This window comes from Myotis nattereri (genome assembly GCF_964212035.1).
Source record: "Myotis nattereri genome assembly, chromosome: 1".
NCBI classification, from domain to species: domain Eukaryota; kingdom Metazoa; phylum Chordata; class Mammalia; order Chiroptera; family Vespertilionidae; genus Myotis; species Myotis nattereri.
In genome coordinates, this window is record NC_138075.1 from 98,973,386 (window position 1) to 98,996,305 (window position 22,920).

General features: G+C 42.8%; 1 protein-coding gene across 1 annotated transcript in view; it reads left to right on the top strand.

Annotated features, from left to right (window-relative positions):
* The window catches only part of SVIL (supervillin), a 266,016-nt gene that overhangs the window by 210,603 nt on the left and 32,493 nt on the right, over positions 1-22,920 (top strand). Inside the window, exons 15-19 of the mRNA XM_081100660.1 lie at positions 167-296; positions 12,667-12,814; positions 16,282-16,371; positions 16,463-16,549; positions 17,864-18,041. Of these exons, the coding sequence (XP_080956786.1) occupies positions 167-296; positions 12,667-12,814; positions 16,282-16,371; positions 16,463-16,549; positions 17,864-18,041 (633 nt within the window). The remainder of the gene's footprint in view (positions 1-166; positions 297-12,666; positions 12,815-16,281; positions 16,372-16,462; positions 16,550-17,863; positions 18,042-22,920) is intronic.

Sequence of the window (22,920 nt, forward strand, 5' to 3'; positions counted from 1 at the left end):
ATATTATTTTTTTAAACATACTTCAGAATAAATGAAATTTAGAGAGATTAAAATTAGGTAACTGTGATTATTTAATAGCCAAAGACTTCTAAGTTATCTACATTATGGTTTTATTACAAGTAAGAGTTTGTTGCTGAACTCTTCGGTTGACATGTTTTCCTCTTAGATTAGCACTGCTGAAGAAGAGTGGGGAGGAAGATTGGAAAAACAGACTTACCAGAAAGCAGGAGTACGGCAAAGCGACTGTTGCGAGTAGCCTGCACATACAGGAAGTGGAACAGTCACTCAAGAAGAAGGTAACGTTTTCCGTGTTAGGAAAAGCACTGGCATCATGCTCGGAAGTGCATCAAACAGGCATGCAAGACTTCACTGATCACTGACTGCTCTGTGAGGCGCTAGCACTTCCTTGCTCGTTGAGTTCACACTTAAAGTCTGTTTCATAGCAGCTTCAGGTGATCAAAAGGTAAAGTCTTGAGATGTCATAGAACTGGGAATAGCACCACCTGCATAATGTATTGGCAAACAAGTTCCTAAATTCTGAAGTGTGTACTTTTACTTCAGTTTAAAACCTTCTTAAATGAATTCTGACTCTACAATATTATTAAAGCCTTTATAATGAACAACTTTAATTGACCACTAACACTTTATACGTTGCATATAAAGTATGGACTTAAATGTCCTATACTGAGATTTAAAACCTAAATATACAAAATAGGGACATAATTTTGTGGTCATTGAAACCTTATTTCATAATTGTAAGCATATTTCATAATGAGCAGGTATGCCTTTTATTGAGAATATACAGGAAGATATATTACAAGTTTAAATAAAATTAAGTAATGGATTGTTATCATTACAGGCAAGGATTTGATATGCAGAAGTAGTGATTATTTGTTAAATTACTAATGTAATGATGACCAGCATTTGACCAGTTAGTGCACACCTTCAAAACAGATATTGGCTTTCCTGCTGCTTGGCCTGGTGATTGCCGAAGTCTTGCTGGCTGGAGGCAAGGGGAACACCTGGGGCAGGCACATCCACAGGCAGCATCAAAAGTCTTCAAACAGAAAAGAAAAAACTTTCTACCAGCTGATCACCAGGACCCCTTCTAGTTCTAAACCAACTTAAGCATCTGTAAAAGAGGGAAATTGTGAATGTGGCCCTTATACATTAAGAAACTTACAAATATGCTTGCACACAGAACTGTGAGATGGGAGTTCTGACACTATTTTATATAGTATTTCTGTGTCTTTATAGGTCAAATTGGAATAGCAATTTGAATTCTCTCTTTTGAAACATACATGATATTAAAGATAATGACTTAAAACATTTAATTCTCAGTCATTAGTAAATTTCTCAAATAAAATCCCATGTGATTTTTGGATTTGCATACATGTAAACAATGAGACTTTAAGAATGAGATCCTGAAGTGAAAGAAAATTGGGCCCTTCAACCAGGTCCCATTGCCCACAAACTTTATTTTTAAAAGTCTTGAAATCAGTAGTTCAAAAATAATTTTAACACTTATGTCATTTTGGAAGATACAAAGAAGCCTGAGAAGATGGCAGGCGCAATGGCCAGGCGAAAATTCAAATAAAGCTACAAAACACAAAGCTAGATAGATTCATCACGGAGAGTGGAAGGAGATAAATGCTCCACCCACTAAGAAGACATGTCATTTGAGGCTCTGCAAACCAGAGGCTGTGAGTAGAGGAAGTGATCTGAACTACCTTAACACTTGACTAAGGGACTTAGAAGTCAAGCGATGGGAGTAGGTGACTGCAGTTGCCGGTGGAGTGGAAATCCCAGTCAACAGAAGCACTGGGGCTCTGAGGATGACTGGGCTTAAGTGTGAATGATGCTCTGGATTAATGGAAGCAATGGTGAACTCACTGCTCCACCCGTCCTCAGTGACCTCATTCACTTTGGCCAGAGACAATCAGCTCTTTGAAGTTAAAATAAGTCGATCTATTTTAGGCTTTCGTAGCGGACAGTGAGACATCTCAAGTTCTGTGGAGAACAAATGGTTTCACATGGCCTCTGATAAGTCCTTGCCTTGAATTCTTCCCAAGGGCCAGCAGTACATTTCTGTCACACCTCCACGCTGCTCAGATGTGAGGTGCCTTAAACCTGATCTGTCTTAAGACAGTCCCCAGACAGCCGAGGAGTGCTTGAGAAACACCACTGCGTGCTGGTGTCTGAATGCTGCCCTGGAGAACAAGGGCAGTCTTGACCTGTGGTATGTGCAGGTGGGACCTCGCTGTGTGGGCCGGCTCAGGGGAGTGAGCACCAGAACCTTCCGTCTTTTCCACCAAGGTGGAAAGGAGCTGGCTTTACAGCCGGGTCATCATTTTCTGCACAATTTCATCAAACAGCACATATTTGTGGTTACCACACATTTTACACTTAGTCCCCTCAAGCTTTTGTGTGCAGTAGGCATAGTCCCATGAGTTGTAGCCTATGGAAATACAGGAGGCAGGAAACAGAGACAGGATTCTAAATTGCTTCCACTGCCCCTGTGAAAATAATTGCTGTCCAATAAACATAGTAATTTTACGTTATTTAGTAACCACATTAAAAATGTAAACATTGCCTTAAAAATCTATAGCTGCTTTGTTTCTGTCAAAGGGTTTATCCCAAAAGAATACAAATTTGTGGTGCAGTAGCCAGCATCTCATTCGGGAGCGTATGTGGTAAGAAAATATTCTTTACGCCCATGAATCGATTTGGGAAACTAAGTCAATTCCTTTTCCTACTGGAATATCAGTCATTTCTCAGGGAATATATAACTTAACAGCCGTTCCTTGCTTTCCCAATCTGTCCCCCAAAACAGAGTCGATAAATTGGAGCACTAATTACTTAGGGAGCTGACGCTGTCCTTTCCTCTGACAAGGAGTTCAGGTTCCTTCTCTCTGCTCTCTTCCTATCTCCCTTACCACCTTTCTTTCCTCTTTTCTTTCTCCTGTTCTTGGCTTATTCCAGGGCAGTGCTAACCTGACTTAAACGTTTTTGCTATTATAGCATATATAATTGGTTTTAAAGCCATTTGGTTTGTAGATTTGTGGAATGTGTGCACATGGGCACAATCTGTGGACAGTTTCCTGCAGTGTAATTCATTCCATCAAAAGAGTGAATGCAATGAAACAAAGTGACATTTTGAAGAAATAATTTGGCAAAAGTTTCTTTGTTACAGCAACATTGCAGTTACTTATTTTAAGCAAATAAGCCCGTGTTGGCATACAGATAGTAAATCCCATGCCCCTTTGTTAAGATAATCACTGGGGATATCAGACTTTTTTAGGAAATAAAAACCGTGTACAGAGTTTGTCATTACAATCCTGGGTCTACTTCTGGGTCACAAATTATGATTTGATATTTGCTATCCTTCAGTAAGGTCAGGTCACAGAGATTATTATGCTAAGTAAAATAAGCCAGTCAGAGAAAGACAAACATCACATGATCTCATTTATATGTGAAATCTAATGAACAAAATAAACTGACAAACAAAATAGATCCAGAGACATGGGAGCATGGAACAGACTGAGGAATCTCAGAAGGAAGGGTTCGTGAGGGTGAGAAGAGACTAACCAAAGAATTTCTATGCATATATGCATAACCCATGCACAGACGGTAGTGTGCTGAAGGCCTTGGGTGGGGGCTGGAGTAGGGAAGAGAGCGACAATGGTGGGAAAAAGGGGGACATCTGTAATATGTTCAATGACAAAGATAAATTTAAAAAAATACAAGAAAACACACAAAAAATACCATTATAAAAATAATTAAGCTAAGATCTATGATGTCCCCAGAATGAGTCTTTGAAAATTTAAGGAAGGTACTTTAAATCTGCTACACTGCACATTCTCATTCCTGCTGTCATTGAAATTCCAAACCACAGTTTAGGAGTGAAGTCAGTTTAAAGAGCAGGGGGAGGAGGAAGAAAGAGTCCAAGTTAAAGTTTAGCATGCTGATGGGGCAGGGTGGGGGTGGGGCGGAGCTTGCCTGCTGTGTGTCGCCTGCCAATGTGAGTACATGCATGCCTCTGGCTGAACCCAGGCACAAAATCCTGGCAAATGGTTATCACATCTTAACTTGACCCAGCTCTTCTGACACTCTGCAATGTTACCTATCTGTTTTAACCTGTAGGAAGACGGAGGATTTACAGATGATAGTATCGTTTCTAAACTGCTTTGGGTAAGCCTGACTCTAATACAGGTGTCCCTGGGTTACAGCAATATGCCTGCCAGCTATAATTCTCACAGGGGTGGCTCCCTTAGTGCCCTCTGGGTTTGGTTTCTTATCCCAAGGCAAGATGTCACTTTCATTCAGAGTGGGAAGCTATCCTGTGTCCTTAATTTTTTTTAGCATATCATGAAAAAATTTGAAAGGCTTTGAAGTAGATATTTTATGGTAAATATTAAAACTCAATTAAACTATGGTTCCCTTTCTATAACTGAGTATCTTCTATAGATCATAAAACTGACTAGAGTATTCTTACTGTACTTGTGGATTTATTTCAGCATTCTAAAAAATGAACAAATGGGAAGGACTCTTTTGAAAAGCTAACTGAAATTGCAATGAGAAATTAACATTCTGTTAGAGAAATCGTTGTTTTTGTCTCTCCCCCTCCCCACCCGGATCTGATAAGTCTTCTCACCTCTAATCCTCTCCCTTTGCTCTATAGGAACCTGTATATGCTTCTACTTATTCTCCTACTATACCTGCTGCCCATAAACACCTGTCTTTTGTATCTATTAATCAGGTGAGGAAAGCCTAAACATATTAAGCCTCATTGCAATTTCTGAGCAGTAGGGAAGCTTGTTTCATTTAGGGAAGTTACCGCTGCGTGTGTGTGTGTGTGTGTGTGTGTGTGTGTGTGTGTGTGATCAGTTCATATATTTATAGTCAGTCAATATATCATATATTTGGCTCAGACTTTCAGATAGACCTGATGATATTAATTCACTTCATAATCATGAAACTGGTTCAAGAAATACTCCAGAGCAGCGGTCGCCAACCAGTGGTCCACGGGCCACAGGTGGTCCATGAGGTCTGAAAGGCTGGCGACCGCTGCTCCAGAGAGTTCCTTGCTCCAGCTCAGCAATAATGCCATCTTGCTTAGCTTGATGAACAAGGAGGATGAATAAGGTGGAGGCAGTGTGGGGTGTGGAAGGGACAGGGAGGAAGGGGCTAGTGTGGCGTGAGCTGGTTGCAGTGATTCTATTGAAATGAAAAACCAAAGCCTCCTGCTTTCTACCCACTGTACTCCATCTGAACCCCACCCCAGAGGAGGGACCTGGCCTGGCTCAAGGCTTCTGTTGGTGCCTAATATGTGATAATTTTTAAAGCTAAAAATACCCATGTTTGGTTTTCTAATGTTGACATTTTTGCAGGAGTCTCTACCCCACTTTGCCTCCATGATTGGTTTTTATTCCCCTTGGAATGTCTCTGGTGTCAGAAGAGCTATGAAAAGCAGCCACATACACTTTGCCATGAGCCCCATCCATCAATTCTCCTCTCCTCCATCAATGGGACCTGGCTCAGTCATTTCCTTTTTAGGGACTTTATTTGCTCTAAGGTGCCCTCTGCAAAAATGTCATGACTATACTGTCCCCTTAGGCCTGGTAGTGATAAAACAGGCTTCTGAGTGTTAGGTGCAGGATTTCAAACATGAAATCAACAGTGCTGCTAGGGAGAGGTTTCTGAGGGCCCTTGTCTGTATCTCGCATCTTCACACATGGAAACTCCCCGTTTCTACTCCTGCAGGTGGACTTTTCCCTCACCCTCCTTGGTTCCTTTCCTCTGAAGTTAGGCATGCTGGTCTGTGAGCCAGCCTCACATAGCCAGTCAGTGTCCACCCAAAAATGAGGTTGAAATTAGAGGGGGCACATGAGTTATTTCTTCTAAATAAGTCAACTTTAAATTAAAAGATGTATTGTTGAGCTCCTTAAATATAAAACATATTATATACATATATACTTTTTTAATAGACTGGTTTTTAGAGAAGTTTTAGGTTCACAGCAGAATTGGGCAAAAAGTACCCACCACCGTGCACATAGCCTTTCCCACTATCAGCATCCCCATCAGAGACATACATTTGTTACAGTTGATGAACCTACACTGACACATCATTATCCCCCAAAGTCCATAGTTTACATTTGGGTTCATTCGTGGTGGTGTGCATTCTATGGGTTTGGACCAGTGTGTAATAGCTTGTAGCTGTCAGTATAGCACCATGCAGAATAATTCCACTGCCCTAAAAACCCTCTGTGCTCTGCCTATTCATCCCTTCTCTCCACACCCCCAATCCTTGACAATCACTGATCTTTCTATTGTTACCGTAGTTTTGCCTTTTCCTGAAAGTTGTATAGTTGGAATCATTCAGCCTTTTCAGATTGGCTCCTTTCACGCAGTAATATGCACTTAAGGTTCCTCTATGTGTTTTCATTATTTGATAGCTCATTTCTTTTTTGTGCTGAATAATATTCCTTGTCTGGATGTAACACAATTTGCTTATCCATTTACCTACCAAAGGGTTTCCTAGTTTTGGCAATTATGAAAAAAGCTTCAATAAATATCCATATATCAGTGTTCTTTGTGTGTGTGTGTAGCTAGAAGTTTTTCAACTCCTTTGGGTATTAATGAGCCAATTACTGGATCATATGGTAGGAGTATGTTTAATTTTGTAACAAATTGCCAAACTGTCTTTCAAACTGTCTTACATATCCACCAGCAACGAATGAGGGTTTCTGTTGCTCCACACCCTCACCAGCATTTGGTGGGTACAAGGTTTTGGAATTTTGCTATTGTAATAGGTGTGTAGCAGTATCTCGTTATTTTAACTTGCATTTCCCTGGTGGCATATGATGTAGAGCATCTTTGCATGTATTTATTTGCCATCTGTATATCTTCTTGAATGAAATGTCTGGTGAGATATTTTTACTATTTTTTAATTGGTTGTTTTCTTATTGCTGAGTTATGAGTTCTTATTTTTAAGTTAAAAATATATTTACTGGAGGCAATCTATGTTTTATCACTTGAAAGTTAAAAATGTCTTAAAACTTTTTTATTTTTACTTCTCGACAGTCTTCCCAGATAAATATTTTATGTACCAGTTAGTGGCACAAGCTTGTCAGTTTTCCCAGATGGCAGGAGACTCCTTTCCTCGGCAGTCCTGGTGCCAGCATTCAATGACTCAAAGGCTCAGAGAAGAAAACAGCACTTACACAGAACACACAGTGTGTCTAGTGAACTGTTTGTCTCTTTATTAAGCTTCAGCGTACAATGTCTTCCTCCTCACATGCCTCAGGGCTGTACCAGAATAAGGTTTTCCTTAATTCCCCTCCTCTTATTTTAGGAGCTGGTGGATGGTGACAAACCAAGTTATGGTTACTTTGAGGTCTACACGTAGTTGAGATCTTCTCCATGTTTTGTTCTGACTACTTGGAGCTGCATGCCCTCATTTTGGTTGGAAATCACTTAAGACAGGGAGAAAGCTAATTTTTTTAATCGTGCACAGAATTCTAAGTGGTAATAACATTTTTGAAAACTGAGAAGTACTTTTGTCACTACCTTATTTCTGTTACTTAACATGTTCTTGGATCATTTCTAAATTTAGTTTAAGTAGATGTGAATAAGATAAAAAAAATTTTAAAGCCACATCACAATATTTTCCACCCATAAAGCTCTCCAGTTATGGGAGAACTTATTCTTAAGATTGCACTAATCCTATAATACAGGTTAGTTCCACTCTCCCTTGTATTAGCTCACTGTGTCAGAAACATGTAGCGAGAGTTGCACTATAATTTCTTAGTACAGTTGACTCTAGATCAATGCAGCAGTTAGGACTACAGACCTCCCACCCACACAGTTGAAAATCCATACATAACTTTTGACTACTAGTAGCCTACTGCTGACCAGAAACCTTATAGATAAAATCCAACTCATTTAATATATTTTGTATGTTATGTGTATTCTTACCATAAAGTACACCAAGGGAAAAGAAAATGTTATTAAGAAAAATCAGAAGGAAGAGAAACTACATTTACAGCATTTATTGAAAAAAAAAATCACATGTAAATGGACTCATGCAGTTCAAACCCATGATGTTCAAGAGTCAACTGTAGGTATGTAGAGGCAAACCCATCAGTAACAGTGTGGTAGCCTAAAAACATTTTTGCAGGACAACCCTTTGCACAGTTTCAAGCTGTGTTCTGCTAGGTCCCTGTCCATCCCTAAGAATATCTTCTCTTCTCAATTGTTTCACTGACTTTTAAACACACACACGTTTCCTCCCCTCTCCATCTCCATCTCTGCACACCTCATTCATGGAATCTGTGTTGGAACAAGTGAAGCACAGGTTGGCTAGGGCTTCTATTTATATTCTGATAACTCTTTCTTACTATTCCTGGAAATCCTAAATGTCATTGACTAAACCTGGATAAACCTGGAAAAATGACCCAATATTTACTGCAATATGTATTATGTCCTTCTCTAAGTGGGGAAGAAAAACTTAGAAAGTTAAAACAGTACAACAATGAAGTCTTAAGCTAAAAAAAGAAAAGTAAATGGACAGAGATGTCCATCTTATTTGTTTTCACATTTTGAGTTCTATAATTTAATAGCAACTTAGAACAATTTCTTTATTAGATTCTCCAGTGAATATATAAGCTATTAGAGGCCCAGTGCACAACATTCGTGCACTGGGGAGGGGGGGGGGGTCCCTCAGCCCGGCCTGCACCCTCTCGCAGTCCGGGACCCCTCAGGGGATGTCCGCCTGCTGGGGAGACTGGAGAGGCTCCTGCCACTGCCACTCCACTCTCCAGCCGTGAGCCTGGCTTCTGGCTGAGTGATGCTCCCCCTGTGGGAGCAAACTGACCACCAGGGGGCAGCCCCTGCCCCCTGGTGGTCAGTGCGCATCATAGCAACTGGTTGACTAGTCGTTCTGGTCATTCTGCCATTTGGTCGCTGGGCTTTTATTATATAGGATATTTTTCTTATTTCATTGGAGAGTCATGTAGAGTGAGATAGCAGGACTTAGTGGGCCCTAAAACAACCCCACTAAGTAGCAGAATTAAGGTGAAACTTCTAGAGAAACAAAACCTTTTATGTTTAATGTTATAATTTAGAGGGGGATAAAAAATATGCCTTCTTAATACAGATGAAACAGCTGTATCATTCCAAGGCTCCTATGTGTCACATTCTCAAAGGAGCTCCAGGGGAATCCCAGTGCTTTGGGGAATGGAATTGCTGACTTGGGAATACCAATTTTCTGAGTCATTAACCATACCCCACTACCACACCCAGGACCTTGGAGAGGCTACTGAGTTCACTACAGAGCAGTGATGTCTGGATCCTTGGACAAGCAAACCTTGGCACATTATATGTTTTTTTCCCCCAAAATATTTAAGTCAAGTGCTATATTGATTTGCTTAAAATTCACTCCTGGGACTTCATATTCAAAGAAAATTAATTTTCTTTTATGAATTTTGATGAAATCCTCCTGGCAAGTCAACCTCATAGTTTATTTAAGAAGGGTATGTGATTTACAGAGTTACTTGGAATTAGGGTCATTTTGACAATTGCAAGTGGGAAAGTTAAAAAAAAAAAAGGATTTTAAACATTTTTGATAACTCTATTTTAATAAAATTTAAAACATAAAAAAAGTCATCATAGAGACAGGGTATTCTCATATCTTTTACCAGGTTTATTTATTTATTTATTTATTTATTTTAAAAATATATTTCTTTATTGACTTCAGAGAGGAAAGGGGAATAAGAGAGAGAGAGAAACATCAATGAGAGAGAATCATTGATCGGCTGCCTCCTGCACGCCCCCTACTGGGGATCAAACCCGCAACCCAGGTATGTGCCCTTGGTTGGAATTGAACCCGGGACCCTTCAGTCCACAGGCCGATGCTCTATCCACTGAGCCAAACCAGCTAGGGCTTTTACTAGATTGATATGTTGACATTTGCTCCCTTCCCAACTCCTCTCACCCTTCCTCTCTCCATCCGCCACCCCAGTGCTGGCTGGCTGCTTTCCCCTTATATATTTACTAGTGGCCCAGTGTACGGATTCATGCACATTGAAAGGAAATTAATTAGAAAGTGGCCTGCGGGGCAGAACTGGGCAAGAAGGGCCAGACACGCCCTGTAGCCAACCTCCCTTGGGCCCTCCCTGGTGGCACACCTGGGGTGGTGCCGTAGATCGAAGGGTGTCTATGGAGTGAGCAGGGTCCCTCCGGTAGTGGGGTCCGTTGGCCTGGCCTGCAGGGATTGGACCAAAACTGGCTCTCTGACATCCCCAGAGGGTTCCTGGAGTACGAGAGGGCACTCTGCAAAGTTGCTGTTGTACAGGGTTGGAGCGCAAACGCAAGTGTGCAGTAAACCAGATTCAGGGCCTACAGTGCCCCAGAAACAACATTACCCATGGTCAAAGGTGGAATCACAAGGCCCCACGAGGAATCAGGCTCCCTCCTCTCGTTTCAGGGTGCATCACCCGAGAACCGCCGCTGCCAAGTTACTGCAGCTCGGCAGCTCCTGAGTTGAGCGTCTGTCCCCTGGGGGTCAGTGCTCTTCATAGCGACCAGTCAGACAGGAGGAGGGACACTTAGCACATTAGCTTTTTATATATATAGATATCACCACCCAATACCATCACATTAGGGATTAGCTTTCAGCCAATGAATATGGGGAGGAGGGGGAAGCACAGACATTCAATCTATGGCACACTTCCATAACTATAATACAGTCATCAAGATGAGGAAATATCACATTGATAGAATGTTTAATCCATTATTCATATTTCAATTTTGTCAATTTCTCCCTAATGACTTCCCTTTTACCCCCACCCACACCCTATTTAGGATTCAAGCCAGGATCATGCATTGTATTTTGTTGCCCTGTCTCTTTATTAAAAGGTTTTTAACCTAATTTAAGTGACCAAAGATCTTAGAACCAGTTCTGGCTATGATTGCTCTGTGGAAGAAGTCTGTAAAAGGAAGACTCCTAAACGAGATGATGGCAAAGTCCATATTCGTGGCTTAAGCCAGCTGGTGTCAGCGCAGGCATGGTTTTATGCTACTGGAAAGGCAGGAAAGACCTGTTTCCTGCACTGCCTCCATCATCCCAGGGCTTTAAGAAGGGCCACCCCCCTACCCCCACCCCCCCCACCCCCCGCCACCCCAACAAATCTGGGAGTTATGCCCTGTTGGTCAGTTAAGGGAAGCTGATTTGCCACTTGGATGGAGTTGAAGAAGAATCAGTGGCCCCAGATGTATTTCCCCTCAGGGCTCCCTGCACTCACACTGTGTCATTGGAGGCCTGACCCTCACTGATTCATGTTATTCAAAGGAAAAGTCCTTACAAGAGAAGAGGAGCTAGGGAAACTGCCAAATGCCTTAGCGGAAATGGCATTCCTCGGTCTAAGAAGATCCTGAGGTGAAACAAAAGCACAAACCCAGGAGGTTGGCCACCACCATCTTTAGAGCCCCTCCTGGATGGCCTCGAGGGGACAGCCCAGAGGCTCCTGTCTGGGAGGGGCTCTCCTCCTCCACACTGGCCCCCAGGGCTCCTGCCCTCTCCCTCGCTTCAGGCCCCGGCCCATGCCCTCACAGAGAGGGGTTTATAGTGAAGCTCTGTCCTGCCAACATTGGAAGGCCTCCTGCCGAACCACCCTACTACCATCACCCACTCTTTCTCAGGGCCACACCCCTTCTCTCTGGGCCTGGGTGCCTTGAGCCCTGTCCTCTGCCCTCCTTCCTGCTCTTCATCCTCTGACCTCAGCCCCAGCAGCCTGAGCTCTCCCTCTTGCCCTGCTCTCTCAGTCCCCTCAGCTTTTCCCTTGGGCCAAATGAGTATCACCAATGGTTTAGAAAGTAAAGAGGCAGGAATCTCCAGAACCCCAATTAGAAGTTTATAAAAAGTATTTTTTACATGAAAATTTTATTATATATGTAAGTTATATCTGTAGCACAGTTCATCCTCAATGTCAGATATATTATGACCTACAAGTTAGGCCCTGATTGCCTAACTCCCATGTAACATAGATGCTCTAGAAAAAAGCATGTCAAGTTCCAGAAAACCTTACAGCACCTTACTCCTGAGCAGCTTTTCCTGCTTTATAATTGACCATGTTCCTCTGTACTTAGTTGGTAAGATCTTCTAAATTGATAGTGTTCTTTGTGATACATATGCTAATATGTGTAATACATATGTGTGTGTATATATATGCATATATACAAACACACACACATATATATAGTCATATACACACATAATGTATATGAATAAAATTTTCTCATCACCTGAGTTTAACCAGATAGGTAAAACAGACAAATTTAAAAACCCTGTAAAGGTCCTGGCATGAAGGCTGTCTCTATTTTTGTTTATTTTTACAAAGTATTGGTCTGGTGTTCCAATTTTCCAGACAAATAGTTAAAAAAAAGCAACTAAGTTTTGATTTAAAGTTTCAGTATTGCTTATGGTGATCTCTGATCCAAGCTTTAAGTAAGGAAGGCAAACCTACTTCAGAACAGATATGGCCAGTTTCGGACAGTGTTGTATCCTCTTTGTTTGCCTGCTTTTCAGCTCACGAAATGCTATGGGCTAAAATTCACCTCTCTCTCATTTCCCTCTTCTATTTTCTCGTTTGTACATGTTAAACTCAGCAGGTCACAGAAAGTCGAGAGAGCCAAATGACTATCGAAGAGAGGAAGCACCTCATCACTGTGAGAGAGGAAGCTTGGAAGACAAAAGGCAGAGGGGCAGCTAACGACTCCACCCAGTTTACCGTGGCCGGAAGAATGGTGAAGAAAGGTCAGTGTGCGAAAGTGCATGTTGTACTCGTGTACATGTGTGCATACATGCTCCATCACCCATGGAGGGGAGGGGGGCCCGTGACAGCTCGATGAAAACAATCGCACCATGGTATATTTTAGTTTTTAATCTCAACAGATATTGTGTAAATGGTTTTGGGGTCAGTTTTTTGAGATATTTCTACCGAAACCTTTTTATACATAGCATCATCTTCAATGTAAAAGGCATAATTCAATTTCAAAACTTAGCCATTTGGAAATTGAGCACAGGTTTCAAAAGCAATTGCAAGTCTGCTAACAAATCTTAGTTCTTTCCCATAATTGCTTTCAAATTATTTCCATTTTTTTGCCATCTGGCAATCAGTTAACCCAAATTAGCCTTTCTCAATGAAGAAGGCGTTTCCCTCTTCTCCCTTGTAGGATAATTTCTAGGTCCCTTTCCATAAAGCTGAGTTCTCTGGCTTACAAAGCTGGATTTCCAAGTATGTTTTAATAGATGTTTAAAATATATACCCAATTCAAGGAGTGGGATTTCCTGCAGACAGTCATTTCTCTGCATCTGAGCTCTTGGAACTAATTTGAAACCTGTACACAAAGATTTATGAAATTGAGGAATCACATGGTTAGTAAAGTCACCAGAGAGCTTTAAGCCTCCATATCCTGTAGGAAATGTTTAATATTTGGATCCCTTTATCTCTTATTGCGCATGCCTTTATTTTCTGGGTTATTGTTTAAAAACAAATTTTCTAAGTTAGTAATAAAGGTTTTCACATTCACTTAGAGTTCATTTATGTTGTCATTAGCTCTTCTAGGTTTATCTTTCCATTTTCTCAAAATCTTTCACGATTCTCTCTCATAAATAGTGCCTAACTCACTGTAGTCTCATAATAAATCTTTGCATATGGAAGAGAGAGAGGGAAAACCTTTGACTTATGATTAACTCAAATATGGTGGAATAATCCTTGCTAAAAAATTCTTAACTAATCTTGGAATTGTCAAAAGATAATAGCATATAATTTACTCTCACAAAATGAGATAGCATTTGAGTATTTTCACCAAATCACAGAAGAGTGTAATCATGTTAAACTACTTTAATATGAGCCCCATCCTGTGCTATCAAAAGCAGCTCCTTAAGACCCACATTGATCAAGAAGAATTCAAGCTGAGAACTTGAACCAGAGCTCAGATCTAGCCTGGACTTTTATCCTGATGACTTTTTATTTTTCTTTCATCTTAAAAATCACATTTATTTGTAAGTAGGCCACTTACTACCAAAACCTGCTACTCTAGTCCACAGCACTGTGAGATGAAGGATATTTGCTCTTACGTGGGCTTGGAGAGCAAGATCCAAGAAGTTCCTCTCTCAGTGGATGAGTTTGCATTCACATTTTCCTGAATAAATCAGAGATCTTTATTTAACAGGTGCTATTTTGTTGGCTCAGGAAATAATTTTCTTACACTTTTAGCCTAATGAAAAACACTGTACCCTATTTTCCTAATATTTGTTACCACCTACTGGGTTATATGCTTCACTTGCGTTATCAGCTGTTTTTTATTTGCCGTAATATGGCATCCAGTTTATACTCACTATAGAATAAAATAACCCCCTACACTACAGTCACTGAGACATCCCATTTCATCTAGTTACAATGGCACATATGAGTTACTGCGTATCAGGGAATTGCCAAGAGGCACACTGTACTCTCATTTTCATTCTCTCAGGCCAGAAAACTCTACTGTTCTCTAGCCTCATTAGGACTTTTCCCCTTTTTGATACTCCTAGAGTGTCTGTAACAATTAGCACTCCAAAAGCTTTCTGTGATTTCCTAGTATTCTCCTGGAAGAAAACTACTCAAAGTATGCCTTTGAACAAGAGGGATATGAAAATGTTCCTGAAGAGAGTGGGTAATGGTTTTTGCAAGTAGAAGTCATTGAAAATAGGTATGGGGAGTGCTTTGTCTTAGTGTGTAATTTAAATCTGTTTGCCCTCTCACATTGCAGAAAAATACTTATATCTAGCTGGGAAAGAGGTGGTCCACATCCCAGAGCTCTCCTGCATGCTGCTGCCTGAGTGGGCAGCAGGGGGCGCCCTGGCAGTACAGAGGGCCAGGTTTCCTGGTTGCCTGTTTTTAACTTTAGAGTTAATGACCTCTGTGCTAATGAACCTTTCCATGTCTCTTTTGCATCCTTTTAGTAGGTAATGATTTACTGCTCCAGCCTGTGATACCAAATTTCATCTATCTTTATTATCTTTCAAGAAAAATTTATTTTCTCACTGATGTAAACCCTTTGCAGGTCTGGTAAATGAAATCAAATTTGAAAAGTTGACATCATCAAGCATATATATGTATGTCTTAAGGACTTCTAGAATAGCACCTAAAACTTAAGTTTTAAACTAGATTTCAGTATTTTGCCTTAAAATTTTAATGCCGCAATACATCTTTCTCTAGCTCATAGGAGGAAGGAGCAGAGCAATTCATTAATTTATTTTTCCTTGTAGGTGATAGTGACTCATCTTCTTCAGATGTGCTTTGAGGGATGCTTAAAGTGGCAATGTTATCTAAGGATTTCACATTTATACAAACAACGTTAACACCTCATTTTGTCCTTTGTAAATGTACTAATTATTTTCCTTTCCAAAACCTCCTATTTAAGTTGTGTGTGAGAGGGGATGTTGATTTTTGTTTTTATCAAAATTTCTTGTTCTGGCCAAATACCTTTTTTATGCTGGAATTTCTTTCTTTCCCTTTCATGTGTCCCTTACCATTTCTCCCTTTAAAGATTCCCCACCCTGCTTCGTGATAAATATATGAGAAAGCATATCATGGGTTCCCAGCCACACCAGAGATGGATATGCCCTTCCAAAGATCACAAATCACTTTCACTGTGTATTCTGTCTTTTCTTCTACAGGATTAGCACTCTTCAGTTATTGCTCAGTAGAGCCACACTCCTCTGAGTGATGCTCCAAAGGCTAGACTGTCCCTACCTCACCTCAGCCTGGAAGGAAACTCGTGCTGGCAGCCACTGCCAGCCAGTGCGACACAACCCGTTCTCCTCTTCCTCCGTGGGATATGGTGCAAATAGACTTCCTCCTCAACTATGCGCACCACCACTAAGGGCCTTCAGAGCTCACACTCCATTTGTTCAAGTATATTCTGATAGACTGTTGTACCTTCTTATCCCACTTATGTGTTACGGCCATGTTTCCCCACATCCCCATCATTCATTTTGGAATGGCAGCTTATCAGCTACTACAGTCCGTAGAAACTATCAGATTCTATCTACATGTGCAGTTGTCCTATACAGTCATGGTACCTGACAAATGTACTTGTATGTGTACATGCATGTTTGTGTATAAATTCTGTAAACTGTAAAATGTACATTGGAGATAAGAGAGGTCCACCGGGGTTAGGGGAAATTCCAGGAGTGACCCTGAGGTACTAAATAGCTCCTTGTTTGTTCTGCAGGTTTGGCATCACCCACTGCCATAACGCCAGTAATGTCCCCTATTTGCAGTAAAACAAGGGGCACAACACCCATTTCCAAACCCCTGGAAGGTAAGTCACCAAGGCACCCGATATGCCAGGGGCTCTGTGATCAGAAGAGTCCTCAGTGGGTCTCTCTCATTGATGGTTTCTGCTTGCCTAGATATTGAAGCCAGACCAGACATGCAGTTAGAATCGGACCTGAAGTTGGACAGGCTGGAAACCTTTCTGAGAAGGCTGAATAACAAAGGTACATGCCAGAAGCCAGAGGGAAGCTTTGGTTTATATACCTGTAGCACACTGCGATTCGTATTTCAGTGAGTAGCTAAGGAAACATAAAAGAACCTGCTCCTCTCTCAAAACCTCTATGTCCCAATTGTGATGGCTTTCTCCTCAGTTAAATTGTCTTCTTTCTATATGACTGGATCAATTTATTCTGTAAGCATTATCTTTGCTGTTATCTTTTTAAACATTAAGTTACTAGTCAAGCCTGATTGTATTACCAAGCTCTGATCCATTTGATAATGTACTAAATTGGGGATCCCCAATAACATTTCTTATTAAAATCTAAATCTTGGGGTGTCATCCCATAAGAATCATGATTTAATTTTGCTTTTAACCCTGAAAGCAGATTATTCTACTTATAAAAAGTCGACATGATCTTGGGCCTGATTAACCTTAAATTGTATATGTTAATTTCCAGTAAGGTAGTAGCTGATATATCTTATAATCGCAAATCATTTCTAAAAGGAAATTTTGGTAAATAATATGTTGAAATAAATATTTCAGTACAAAAATCAATGGAATATACAAAATGAAAGAATAAAATGTAGTAATACCCTTATCTCTTAATTAAAATTTCCAGTACTTGAAGCTTATCAAATATTATATTTTGGGAGTCCCTGTCATTGAAACTGAACCCTAATAGGTGGGAAATAATACAAAAGAAAAACACACACACACACACAAAAAAAAAAACCCTTTAAACCAGAAATATAAAAGTGTAATAGGATAACTAACCTGGCAAGGCAAGCAGTGCAACCAGTTCAACAGTGATCTAGCCCAGGGGTCTAATCCAACTCACCACCTGTTTTTGTAAATTGAGTTTTATTGGAACACAGTCATGGCCACTGTTAAGGTATTGCCTATAGTCACTGTTGCACTACAACAGCAGAGTTGAGTAGTTATAACACAGGCCATATAGCCTCCCATGTAAAGCCTAAAATGTGTACTTCATGGCCCTTTGCAGAAAAACATTTTTCTGACCCCTCATACAGAGACTGAGGCTACTTCTGCTTCGAGTAGCAAAAGGAATTTAGTGGGCTTGTGTGCAGCAAGGACAACCTTGTGTCTTCCACACGTCACAATGCAAGCGTTGTTTGCACTGGAAGTCCTTCCATGAGAAAGCAAGGAAGGCCTAGGAGGCATCCACAGGACCCTGGATATCACTATTATGGCTGTCACTATGGAGGGAGGGGGGTATAATTGTTAAGATATTGTGAGGTGCAGTTGGAATAATGTTTTTACACAAATTTATGTCATTTATTTGCTTGTTTATTGATAGTTGGTGGGATGCAAGAAACTGTACTCACTGTCACGGGCAAATCTGTGAAGGAGGTGATGAAGTTGGACGATGACGAAACCTTTGCCAAATTTTACCGCAGCATGGATGATACCGTGCCAAGGAGCCCTGTAGAGCTGGAAGAAGACTTTGACGTTATTTTCGACCCTTATGCCCCCAAGTAAGTTACTGAAATTTCCATCTTTCACCTACTGAGAATGGACTCCTCCATCAGCCTCTACCTAGGATTTTCATGAGGCTCTTCTCTCTCACTCTGATAAAACTTAATTACAGACAAATTATTACAGTAGTAGTCATCCCCCCCACCCCCCTTTATTCACAGAGGGTATGTTCTCAGATTCCTGAATCTGGAGATCATACCAGATCCTTCATATAGTATTTTTCCCCCTGTATTTCATAAATATAAATACCTTTTCACTTAAAGGAAGCACTATATGGCTTCTCTCTGGCATCTCTGAATTACCATCATCACTACTCTTGTTCTTTGGGGCCATTATTAAGTAAAATAAGGGTGACTTGAACATAAGCACTGTAATACTATGACAGTCAATCTGATAATCAAGGTGGCTGCTAAGTGACTAATAGGCAGGTGCACCTACAAGGTGGATGAGTCATAGGATGGAATGGAACGGCAGCAAGTGTTACACTGCTATTCAAAATGGCAAATAATTTAAAACTTATGAATTATTTATTACTGGAATTTTCCATTTAATATTTTCATACTGTGGATGACCCTTGGTCACTAAAACTGTGGAAAGTGAAACCATGAAATGGGAGGAGAGGGGTCCTACTGTATTCTCTGAGCCAGACACATAGTGCTGTGGGTAGATGAAACATGCATGCCCAGAACCAATGCACATTCAGGCATGTGCCACAGATATTTGCCCTGTTCCTAAAATGTCTCTGGATTTTTCACATACTCCAATATTATTCTCCATTAGACTAACATCTTTTCGTAGAGATTTCTATACTGTCTTTAATTTGATACTAGAGGCCCAGTGCACAAAAATTTGTGCACTCACGGGGGTCCCTCAGCCTGGCCTGTGCCCTCTGGCAGGCTGGGACCCCTCGGGGGATGACCACCTGCTGGCTTAGGCCCGATCCCCGGGATATCGGGCCTAAGCTGGCAGTCAGACATCCCTCTTGCAACCAGGGAGCCCTTGGGGGATGTCCACTTGCCAGCGGGGAGCAGGTTTAAGCTGTAGTTGGACATCCTTAGCGCTGTTGAGGAGGCAGGAGAGGCTCCCACCACCACCGCTGTGCTGGCAGCCATCAGCCTGGCTTGTGGCTGAGCAGAGCTCCCCCTATGGGAGTGCATTGACCACCAGAGGGCAGCTCCTGCATTGAGCGTCTGGCCCCTGGTGGTCAGTGTGTGTCATAGTGGCCAGTCATTCCCAGTCGTTCTGCTGTTAGGGTCAATTTGCATATTACCCTTTTATTATATAGGATAGAGGCCTGGTGCATGGGTGGGGGCCTGCTGGTTTGCCCTGAAGGGGGTCCCAGGCCAGGGTGGGGGTCCCGCTGGGGTGCCTGGCCAGCCTGGGTGAGTGGCTGAGGGCTGTTTTCAGGCTGGTCACACCCCCTTCAGGGTGGGGGTCCTCACTGGGGTGCCTGGCCAGCCTGGGTGAGGGGATGATGGCTGTTTGCAGGCTGGCCAAGCCCCCCAGCAGGGACCCTCACCCCATGGGGCTGTGGCCAGCCTGGGTGAGGGGCTGATGGCTGTTTGCAGGCTGGCCACACTCCCTTCAGGGTGGGGGTCCCCACTCGGGTGCCTGGCCGGCCTGGGTGAGGAGCTGATGGCTGTTTGCAGGCTGGTCAAGCCCCCCAGTGGGGACCCTCACCCCATTGGGGTGGGGCCAGCCTGGGTGAGGGGCTGAGGGCCATTTTCAGGCTGGCCACGCCCTGCAGCAATCCAAGCTCCCAGCCTCTCCTTTTGTTCTTTTCTTGTTTCTGGGATTTATTTATCTCCTATAATTGAAACTTTGTAGCCTTGAGCAGAGCCCAGGTCAGGCTGGAAGCCTGGGTTGCCCCTGGCAACCCAGGCTCCCAGCCCCTCCTTGAGTGAAGGCCACAGCCAGCTGGAAGCAGGTATCTGGGATTTATTTATCTTCTATAATTGAAACTTTGTAGCCTTGAGCTGAGCCGAGTGCTGGCTAGGGCAGGCGGGAAACTTGGCTTCCTCCATCGCCGAGGGCAACCCAAGCCTCCTGCTCGCTCTAGCTCCGTGGCCGCCGCCATGTTAGTTGGGTTAATTTGCATACTCGCTCCTGATTGGCTTGTGGGCGTGGCTTCAGCATAGCGGAGGGATGGTTAATTTGCATGTTTCTCTTTTATTATATAGGATACCATTCTTACTCATTACTTTAAAAAATATGTGGATCTCATGGGCTCAAATTAATACAACTAGAAAATAAACAAAGCATGTTACTTACTAGTAATCTACAATCCTATCTAATCAAAGAGTAATATGCAAATTGACCATTACTCCAACACACAAGATGGTCACCCCCATGTGGACACAAAATGGCCGGCACAAGATGGCCAGCAGGGGAGGACAGTTGTGGACAATCAGGCCAGCAGGGGAGGGCAGTTGTGGGGGACCAGACCTGCAGGGGAGGGCAGTTTGGGGGGACCAGGCCTGCAGGGGCAGACAGTTGGAGGGGACCAGGCCTGCAGGGGAGGGCAGTTTGGGGGGACCAGGCCTGCAGGGGCAGACAGTTGGAGGGGACCAGGCCTGCAGGGGAAAGCAGTTGGGGGCAACCAGGCCTGCAGGGGAGGGCAGTTGGGGGCAACCAGGCCTGCAGGGGTGGGAAGTTGGGGACAACGAGGCCTGCAGGGGAGGGCAGTTGTGGGGGACCAGGCCTGCAAGGGAAGGCAGTTGGGGTGGACCTGGCCTGCAGGAGAGGGCAGTTAGGGGGGACCAGGCCTGCAGGGGAGGGCAGTTGGGGGCAGTTGGGCTGGCAGGGGAGCAGTTAGGCATCTATCAGGCTGGCAGGAGAGTGGTTAGGTATTGATCAGGCTGGCAGGCAGAATCAGTTAGGGGCAATCAGGCAGACAGGCAGGCGAGCGGTTGGGAGCCAGCTGTCCTGGATTGTGAGAGGGATGTCCAACTGCCCGTTTAGGCCCAATCCTAAATGGGCAGTTGGACAACCCTCAAGGGGTCCCAGATTGGAGAGAGTGCAGGCTGGGCTGAGGGACACAATACCCCCCCACCCCCTCCCCCACCCCCCCCCGCACAAATTTCATGCACCGGGCCTCTAGTCCTATTTAATAAAAGGCTAATATGCAAATTGACCAAACAGTGGAATGACCGGTCGCTATGATGAGCACTGATCACAAGGGGCCAGACACTCAATGCAGGAGCTGCCCTCTGGTGGTCAGTGCACTCTCACAGGGGGAGCACTGCTCAGCCAAAAGCCAGGTTCACAGCTGACAAGTGCACCGGCAGTGGCTGGAGCCTCTCTCGCCTCCACAGTAGCGCTAAAGACCCGTTAGACATCCCCCAAGGGGTCCCAGACTGTGAGAGAGCACAGGCTGGGCTGAGGGACCCCACCCCCCCACCCCCCGCCACCGAGTGCACAAATGTCATGCACTGGGCCTCTAGTAATTTATAAAATCAGTAGATCTGAGAGTTTTCTCAGAATGTCCAAGGGTCTGTCTTCACACAGGAACATGACTAAGCCACCTAAGAAAAGCAATTATGGTTTATGATTCCTTCAGAATGTGGTTTCTCTCTTGCCTGCTTTCCTATGGGTTGCTTCACTCTCAGTTGGGCTGTGACCATGGGGTGGAAGGCAGCTCTTTCTTGGCCACTCCAGCACAGGCAGCTTCTCTTCCCAGTGGTTTCAGCAGAAGTTCCAGGCTTGATTTTCTTGGATGTGAGTCTATCCCAAAAGCAATCATTGTGGCCAAGGAGATGCAAGACAGTGATTGGCCAGAGCTGGTCTCTGGATCCCATCCTGAGCCAGGGTTGGAGTCAGGGGATGGAAAGAGATATGAGTCCTTCAAAGGAGAGTCAGGTTTCTCTTACCAGAAGCAGGGAAAATACCCTGGACAGGGTAAACCCACAGCTATTGGCCACATTTATCTATTCCTACAAATTTATCAGAGTGACAGTCTCTTCCTTAAGTCTGTGTAGTCATCATAAATTTTTCCTTAAGCTACTCCTGATATATTTGTTGCATGTTTCAATATGCTTCTTTTAGTTAATTTGCTACCTTAAGAAAATTAACATTTTGCCATTTCTCATATTTAAATAATATTTTGGGTATTTGCATGCATGGTTATTTAGCCATTTCTCAATCTTCTCCCAACCCAAATGTTTACATTTTTTTAAATCATTATATATAATTTATTTTTTTAAAATATATTTTACTGATTTTTTACAGAGAGGAAGGGAGAGAGATAGAGAGCCAGAAATATCGATGAGAGAGAAACATCAACCAGCTGCCTCCTGCACAGCCCCCACTGGGGATGTGCCCGCAACCAAGGTACATGCCCTTGACCGAAATCGAACCTGGGACCCTTGAGTCTGCAGGCTGACGCTCTATCCACCGAGCCAAACCAGCTAGGACTATAATTTAAATATATGTGCATGTTTACACACACACAGACACACACACACACACACACACACACTATTATATATAAAGAAGACTTGCAGACACTTATGCAGTTGGAAGTTAAGAGCAGCATCGGGAATCTGTTGGGAAGTCATGTGACTGGGTCCACCCACCTCCCTGTGTCTGATCTTCTGCCCCAGAGTTGTGTGAATGTGTAGCAGTCATAGCCGGTTGTGTGAGCCTATTTTATTTCAATCTATTTTTTAAAATAGTAGTTATTTTTTGGAGGGGGGGCAATGGGTTGTGAGGAGACTCTATGAGAGAGTTGGTGAGGGAATTGAAAAATTATTTTGTGAAAAGAAAGTTTAGTCTGGAGGAAAGAGAATAAAATGGAGAAACAATGGCTGGATGTAAATTTTTGCCAGTAACAGAAGAGGTAGATATGTATACTATTACTAGGGGCAGAGATGGAACGGG